At 32.6% G+C, this 8,394-nt stretch overlaps 2 protein-coding genes across 4 annotated transcripts in view; one reads left to right on the top strand and one right to left on the bottom strand.

The window, feature by feature from the left end:
- Nucleotides 1–7,620, bottom strand: part of LOC106941563 (C-reactive protein-like) — a 13,032-nt gene extending 5,412 nt beyond the window's left edge. The window contains exons 1-3 of one of the 3 annotated variants that reach the window (XM_015024624.1): nt 7,245–7,620; nt 1,052–1,074; nt 800–848 (exon numbers count right to left, since the gene is read on the bottom strand). In XM_015024624.1, the coding sequence (XP_014880110.1) occupies nt 800–848 (49 nt within the window). In that variant the 5' untranslated portion in view covers nt 1,052–1,074; nt 7,245–7,620. Of the gene's footprint in view, nt 1–799; nt 849–1,051; nt 1,077–4,656; nt 4,674–4,852; nt 4,895–7,244 lie in introns of those variants that run through there. The other 2 variants (XM_015024623.1, XM_015024625.1) reach the window with 2 other exon arrangements.
- LOC106941565 (serum amyloid P-component-like) lies at nt 2,948–5,506 on the top strand. The gene is made up of 5 exons (XM_015024626.1): nt 2,948–3,045; nt 3,137–3,185; nt 4,456–4,558; nt 4,659–4,947; nt 5,288–5,506. Exons 1-5 carry the CDS (start codon nt 3,034–3,036, stop codon nt 5,504–5,506), a joined length of 672 nt encoding a protein of 223 aa, XP_014880112.1. The 5' UTR covers nt 2,948–3,033.
- Nucleotides 7,621–8,394: the final 774 nt, after the last annotated feature.

Genomic DNA, 8,394 nt, shown 5'->3' with positions numbered 1-8,394 from the left:
TAACCCTTTGACTTGGAACCAGACAATTCACTCTGAAAACATCTATTTTACTATTTCATTTATTTTTGAAAAAAAAAAGAAAAAAAAAGAAATACCATAACATACAAATCTGTTATTTCATCAACTTACTTAATGATTTTCTGTGGCAGTCCTTTGAAAAGCAAAAGTTACGCACAACTTTCAGAGCAACATTGCTAAACATCACATAAAAGTGATGTTTAACTGAACAGAACTTAGTCTGAAATGTATTTGCTGACTTTCCCAGTGGGAAATAACTAGTTGTGACAACAGATCCTAGCAATGTACTGACCTACTTAAACTTTGTTATAGGTGATATAAAACATCTGGACAGTCAACTTTACTTCTAATCAAGCATTTTATTAGATTGGAAGCACAAACCTTTTGCGTTTATTATGGATCAAAAACCAAACCAGAAACTACCTCTGGTTAGATGGAAAAGAATCATGTGAGTGATTTCATATGACGTTATCTCACCAGTTTATTTCAGGATTTTTTTTAAAAATCAACTCCATGCTGGAATGGTCAAGTCAACCAGCTAGCTGACCTAAATGTTAGCTCACAGGGCAAATCTGAAACATAAAACCTAAATGTTTTTGTTACTGAAGAGGCAGGACACAATTTTACCATTTGTTTTTCAAAAGGTTTAGAAATGTCTTCATGTGTCGTCTTATACCCACATAGGAGTTAGAGCAAGCTTCATCCGTGAAACTTGCTCTCATATAAACCTTTAATGTGTATTATTTTAAGAAAGCAACAAAAATGTTTTTTTGTTTTTTACTTTGAGGAGTGGCAGCACATGATGTCACCAACAGCAGAAAGAACAGCATCTGATACAAAGAACAAAATAAAACCAAAAAAAAGGGTCAGAAATTAACAGTGATGATACTTGCAGTAGTTGGCAAAAATAATGACTTATTCAAGCTTTCCGCTTGAATAAGTCATAAAAATTCTCGTAGAGAATCATAGACCATTTTGTTTGTGAGATCATACTTCAAAACTTTCCCACTATGTAAAGTTTGTCATGTCTTACCTTGGACGTTGATTCTGGATGTTTAGTGTAAAACTATCGGATTGTCACTTTTATACTGTAGATGTTTGTGCAATAATTGTATTTCATTGGTTCCCTTGATGTCCCTCCTGACCACCTGATCTACCTTCTATGTAAATTAGAAGGTTGGCCTTTTTTCTAGAAGGCCGATCTTCACCAAGGTTGGTCTTTAACTTTGTAAAAGACCAAATAGAGGATAAAATGATTTCGGCACAATAAGATAAACTTGTGCAGTTTCAATAGCAGGTGGACCTTAACAATATATGGACCGAGAAAGTTCTGTTTTCTAAATATGATTTAAACCGTTCCAAAACTGTGTCTGTCATGCCAACACAGTGTAAATAAAAGAATCTCATGTTCTATTATAACAAACTATAAATCACTCTGTTGTAACCCCAAAATAGTTTTTTGGTTATCTCCTGAAAAAAAAAAAAAGTTTTATACTATTAAATATAAATGTTACCCCGCCTCTCGCCCGGAACGTTAGCTGGAGATAGGCACCAGCACCCCTCTCGACCCCACTGAGGGACAAGGGTGTTCAGAAAATGGATGGATGGATGGAATATAAATGTTATTGTTAGATTTAAAAGCACAGCCATTGAAACCAGGTTGTTTGAAAACTATTTACTACTATTTCTTTTAGGACATTGACAACTTGAGCAAATAAGCCATAACTGTTTTCCCATTATAACATCATGACATAAGTACATAATATGATGTCCTTCTAAGTTGGGCTGCTATAAAGGTTTTAAATATTTTTGAAACTTTAAGTTGCATGACTGTAACAAGATAAGAGCTCTCTATTTGCGTCAGTAGACAGTCAACCATTGAGTAAAATTAACAGACAATAATTTTACTTAATATTCTATAATGATATGCATCCACACAAATATTTACTCACCATGACATATCAAATGGTTGAAGTGGGTGATTTGATGGTGAACTTGGCACTGAGTAATTCAGTTGATAATTGATTCACAGCTTAGTGACGTTCATAGACGGTAAGGGAATGTGTTTTTGAAACCAAGATGTTTTGGCAATGAAGTACGGCAAAGGAATGATAGTGACTTCACACCAAAGGTAACTTTCTCTGCCCTAGTCTGTCTTTAAAGAAGTTTACATTGAATTTTTAAGTAATTTGCTTTTTTTTAATTGCAACAATAATAAGATTACTTTAAGTAGTAGTGGAATAATAAAACATTTTGACAATTGAGGAGATTTTGTGGCACTAGTGGTCTTTATTCTTAGCAATCAAAGAGGAAACAGAAAAAAATCCAGGTGAGTATTTGCATTTAAGGTCCTTACATGTTGAATCACTGTGAGGGACTGGCCNTAAGAAATAATTGAATTAACAGAAGGAATAAATCAGAACAAGAAGATGAAATAAATACAAAATGCAAAGAACAAGTCCAAAATTCAAATAAGAAACTGAACTAGCAGAGGGAATAAACTAGAACAAGGAAAAATAATGAAAATAAGAAATCAATACAAGGAAACAAAAGAGGCAAAAGTCCAAATTGATAAGGCATCATAACAAAACAAGAAAGAAATTGCTTTATCTCTTCCATTAAACTGGAAAAAAGATAACTCTGCAATTCATTAACTTAGATAAGCAAAATGAGTAAAAACAATGCGACAAAAAACAACAACAACAAAAAATAAAACTGAAATATTCAGACATATGAGAAATATGACATGTAATTCCTTTGGTAAAATGCTATTTAATTTAACTGATGTTGTTCACAAGGTCTTTCTAAATAAATTAAATAATATCCACTACTGCTAACTTACATAGAAGGTAGGTCAGATAGGGCGGGGATACCAAGGAAAGCAATAAAATATGATTATTCTACCAACAGCTACAGTATAAAAGTGACAGTCGGATAGTTTCACACACATCAAGAATCAGCATCCAAGGTAAGAATTGACTAAATTTACATAGCTACAAAAAGGACTAAGGATTCATGACAACTATGGTGAGTGGACAGCTTGAATAAGTCATTATTTTTATTGAGAGTATTGTCACTGTTAATATTTTATGACTTGTATGGTGTTTTCTTGTATCAGATGCTGCTCTTGCTGCTGTTGGTGGCATCATGTGCTGCCATTCCTCAAAGTAAGAAAAAACACTTGTTGCTTTTTTAACAATATAATAATATAGATTAAAGGTTTATATGATAGCAAGGGAAGTAGTTTTTCTAACTCCTATGCAAATATACGATGGAACATGAAGACTTTTTTATTCTTTTCTATCCCTGATAGTGGGATAAAACCTATCAAATACATTTGCAAGAAAAAAAAAAATGTTGGTAAAATTGTGTTGATGTCTTTTCAACAATTAGCTTTAATGTTTCAGATTTGCCAGTAACCAAACATGTAGGTCAGCTTCCTGGTTGTCTTGTCCATTCTAGCTAGTGGTAATTTTGTTTTTGCAATCCTGAAATAAAATTGTGAATAAACATCATATTAAAACACTCACTGGATAGATGGAGTGTTTTCCATCTCACCGGTGCTGGTACCCGGTGTGGACATTGGTTTAGTTTTTGATCTATAATAAACATAGAATAATAAAACTATGCTGCGCTTCCACTGTAATAAAAGGCTGAATTAGCTACAGAAGAACAAAAGTTGCCTGTCCTCCTGTCCTTCCTGCAGTGTATATATCACCTGACTTTAAATAAGTTAATGGAGTTAAGCAAATTAGGATTGTAAAGTGATTTTAACTACCCTGCATATGGTTTTTGTCTTTGTATTTTCACATCGTGTCAATGAGAAGGCAGATCTTGACAAGCTGATTACAGATTAATATTTTATGGTAAAAATATTGTTTTATGCAAAAATAACTGAAATAGTCAAATATGTGTTTTCAGAGTTTTTAATGTTTGAATGATTTATGCTGACAAGAAAAAATTAACCATCTGGTTTCAAGTCAAAGGGTTAAAGTGCTTCTCACCGGAGAGCAAAAGAGGACAGTGATTGATTCTTAGATATTTGCCAAGCTAGATAAGATTGGTGGATAAGATCAGCTTCATATGTAAAAATCAGTCGATTACTGATTTCCCAAAATTAGGGAAATCAGCACCGATAAATCGGTGCATCCCTACTTTATAATGATCATTGTGACTCACATAATTTAGTATAACTAAAAGAAGAACAATAGGTTAAACAAATCTACAAGATAAAATTACTTAGTTTAACATCATAGCAAATATGAGGAGATGTCGTCAGAAACAAATTCAGCTATAATATTAAAACCTAATTTCCCAGTGGAAAATAATTTAATTGGAACTATGAATATTTATTTTGGAAAGTATTCATAACTTTAATGCTTTTTTTAAAAAAAATATATTGGGTTTCATTTCTTTAATACATCCTTTGTTTTAAAGATCTTCAAGGGAAGATGTTCACCTTCCCAGAACAAACCAACACAGCACATGTTAGGTTGACGACATCAAGACAAAACTTCAATGCTGTGACTGTCTGTTTCAGGTGAGTATTGATGTTTAGTTAAAACAAATAAAACTTTCTACAGAGAGCATGAATGTCTAAAACTAAAACAATATTCTTCATGTCTTTTGCCTCAATACAGGTTCTTTACAGACCTCTCAAGAGAATATTCTCTTTTCTCTCTGGCCGTACCCTCTGTTTACAATGGTTTTTTGTTTTACAAAAGCTTGAATTCTTTTGACGTGTGTGTCAGAAACACATGCCCAAAATTTGAAGGACTGGACTTCAAGCTGAACAAATGGCACTCGGTCTGTGGAACATGGGAAGCTGCATCAGGTTTGGCACAACTGTGGCTGAATGGACAGCCTTCAAGCAGGAAGCCAGCCAGTAAATCCAATATCAATGGATCAATTATAATCGCTCTAGGACAGGTGCGTTTTTAAAGTTTTAGATTTTAAACACTAAAAAGGTTTGCTGTTTATATGCCCTAATAACAGGATGCTCAATTATTTTGCTGCTTTTTAATATTTAATTCACCAAAAATACAAGGATGGAATACCATCCCTATCCTTAAACTGCTTAAAAACAAAAACATTCATTCAAGATGAAACATCTTGATAGGTATGTCCAATAAAACACACATATATATATATATGAATAACTATAAACCTCCATAGACATATGTTTGCAAAATATCCGTTCCTGCAGTTTCTGTTGTTGTGCTGTTTGATTATTTTGTCTATTTGACAATTTTGTTTATTTTTCTTACAGGATCAAGATTCACATGGTGGTGCTTTTGATGCCAAACAATCATTTGTCGGCATGATGTCAGATCTCCATATGTGGGACTACAGGCTTTCACCTTGTGAGATTCGGGAATACGCAACTGAGTTTGGTTATGCAAAAGGAAATGTGTTGAACTGGAATTCACTGGAATTCCAGACTACAGGAACGGTGCTGATAGAGAACAACCTGAAAAATTGTCAATAAATAATATTTGTTTTATTTATATATCGCACAATAGCTGATAAAATATATGTTATGTTATATAAATTACTCTAACTGCTGTTAGAGTAATTTTAACATCATAACCATGTTTAATTCATAACACTAATTCATTCCTTTCTGATAATACAATCAATCAATCAATCAATCAATCAATCAATCAATCAGTTTATTCACTTGATTTAACACATTTCTTCATTAATTTACAAATACATTCTTTTACAACGCTTACTGTACTCGAGTGGAAAGGGAGCAGGAAGAAGAAAAATCTTGTATTAACCTGAATCTCTTTCAATAATTACAAAATAAACTTTCATTCTGTCACTTGTAGTCAAAAACTTTAATACCATTTTCAAATTTTACCCCAGAATCAACGTTGAACCATTTTACAAGAAAGTACTTTTTGATAAAACTTGCAACTAAGAATTATAGCTTATTTTAAGCTCATGATGTATTTGTTTATGTTACTGTACTATCTTTGAAGATGATGCTGATCATTTTCATTTACAAAAATAAATCTTCCCACTACATAATTAAGAATTGTGTTGCAGGTTTGACTCCAGTCTACTGACCTTGGCTGCATGGTTTCATTGAAAAACTAAAATAACATGTTAAAGATGCATTCAATATAATTTAATTTCCAGATATATTTTAAGTACATTGTGAGTGATAATATAATTTTGGATATTTAATTTTTTTTAGTTTTGAACAACTTAAAGGTTTGAGCTGGCTTACTGTAGAATTAAGTCAAAGAGATTTGAATTATTTATAATACAAAGATAAATGATTAGAGTAAGAGTGACTTAAATGTGTCATGTTAAACACACTTAATGAATGAAGTTTTAAAAACTCAGTAAATTGAGATGGAGAAACTTAATTAATTGATTTGGATAATCATAATATACTGCATTGAGTAGGTCAGATGTAGGATACAAAACTGGCATTGAACTCAATTGTTTTAAATAAAGTCAAAATGAAAAGTTCCTTTAGGTTAAAGATTTGAAAGTTTTGAGTTAAATGAACAGAAAAAAGTAAGTAAGTTTGTTCTGGGGCCACACCATTAACAAAAGTAACGCTGAACAGAAAACACATAATACAAAGAGTAATACTCAATACCAAACTTAAACTATATATATAAGGGTCTTTTGAAAAGGGATGGATGATGCACAGTTCTGTTAGTAGATTGTGGGGAGGCTGCTGCAACTCATCTCACTTCTGGGGTTTGATTCAAAATGTCCATCCATCCATCCATTTTCTGTAAACCCTTGTCTCTAGTGGGGTGTTGGTGCCTATCTCCAGCGAGACATTTCGGAAGAGAGGCGGGGTACACCCTGACAGGTGTAGAAAAAAGGCCAACCTTCTAATTTACATAGAAGGTAGATCAGGTGGTCAGGAGGGACATCAAGGGAACCAATGAAATACAATTATTGCACAAACATCTACAGTATAAAAGTGACAATCCGATAGTTTTACACTAAACATCCAGAATCAACGTCCAAGGTAAGACATGACAAACTTTACATAGTGGGAAAGTTTTGAAGTATGATCTCACAAACAAAATGGTCTATGATTCTCTACGAGAATTTTTATGACTTATTCAAGCGGAAAGCTTGAATAAGTCATTATTTTTGCCAACTACTGCAAGTATCATCACTGTTAATTTCTGACCCTTTTTTTTGGTTTTATTTTGTTCTTTGTATCAGATGCTGCTCTTTCTGCTGTTGGTGACATCATGTGCTGCCACTCCTCAAAGTAAAAAACAAAAAAAACATTTTTGTTGCTTTCTTAAAATAATACACATTAAAGGTTTATATGAGAGCAAGTTTCTCGGATGAGGCTTGCTCTAACTCCTATGTGGGTATAAGACGACACATGAAGACATTTCTAAACCTTTTGAAAAACAAATGGTAAAATTGTGTCCTGCCTCTTCAGTAACAAAAACATTTAGGTTTTATGTTTCAGATTTGCCCTGTGAGCTAACATTTAGGTCAGCTAGCTGGTTGACTTGACCATTCCAGCATGGAGTTGATTTTTAAAAAAAATCCTGAAATAAACTGGTGAGATAACGTCATATGAAATCACTCACATGATTCTTTTCCATCTAACCAGAGGTAGTTTCTGGTTTGGTTTTTGATCCATAATAAACGCAAAAGGTTTGTGCTTCCAATCTAATAAAATGCTTGATTAGAAGTAAAGTTGACTGTCCAGATGTTTTATATCACCTATAACAAAGTTTAAGTAGGTCAGTACATTGCTAGGATCTGTTGTCACAACTAGTTATTTCCCACTGGGAAAGTCAGCAAATACATTTCAGACTAAGTTCTGTTCAGTTAAACATCACTTTTATGTGATGTATAGCAATATTTCTCTGAAAGTTGTGCTTAACTTTTGCTTTTCAAAGGACTGCCACAGAAAATCATTAAATCATTTCAAATATCTTACTTATAGTTTATATTTACTCTTTTATTTTCACACAATGTCAATGAGAAGATAGGTTTAGCAGTCTTGATGTAATCACAAATGTATATTTTCTGGTAAAAAATACTTTTTTGGCAAAAAATAAATGAAATAGTTAAACATATGTTTTCAGAATTTTAGAAGAAAATAAATGCTGATGAAAAAATGTAAATGGTTCCAGTTCAAAGGGGTTAAACTGCTGTATAGCTTTCAATGCAACTCACACAAGTTAGTATCATTAAAATGGAAATATTTAAAAGGTAAACAAATCTACAACAAGATGGATTTAACAAATATCAGGAGATGTTTTTCAAAATGTATTTAAAGTGATGAATACTTTCCAAAATAAAAGTTTATGGTTCCGATTAACTTATTTTTCTCCTGAAAATTATTTTTTAAGCTCATAGCTGAAGTGA

This window comes from Poecilia latipinna, unplaced genomic scaffold, assembly GCF_001443285.1.
Source record: "Poecilia latipinna isolate Pla-1442-1.1 unplaced genomic scaffold, P_latipinna-1.0 Scaffold3745, whole genome shotgun sequence".
NCBI classification, from domain to species: Eukaryota; Metazoa; Chordata; class Actinopteri; order Cyprinodontiformes; family Poeciliidae; genus Poecilia; species Poecilia latipinna.
This window is presented reverse-complemented; position numbering and strand designations above follow the sequence as displayed.

What these genes read in the sequence shown, in the direction of transcription:
- LOC106941565 (XM_015024626.1), top strand. An exon ending in ATGTGCTGCCATTCCTCAAA is followed by an intron (nt 3,186 to 4,455) that starts GTAAGAAAAAAC and finishes TTTGTTTTAAAG; the next exon opens with ATCTTCAAGGGAAGATGTTC. An exon ending in TTATAATCGCTCTAGGACAG is followed by an intron (nt 4,948 to 5,287) that starts GTGCGTTTTTAA and finishes TTTTTCTTACAG; the next exon opens with GATCAAGATTCACATGGTGG.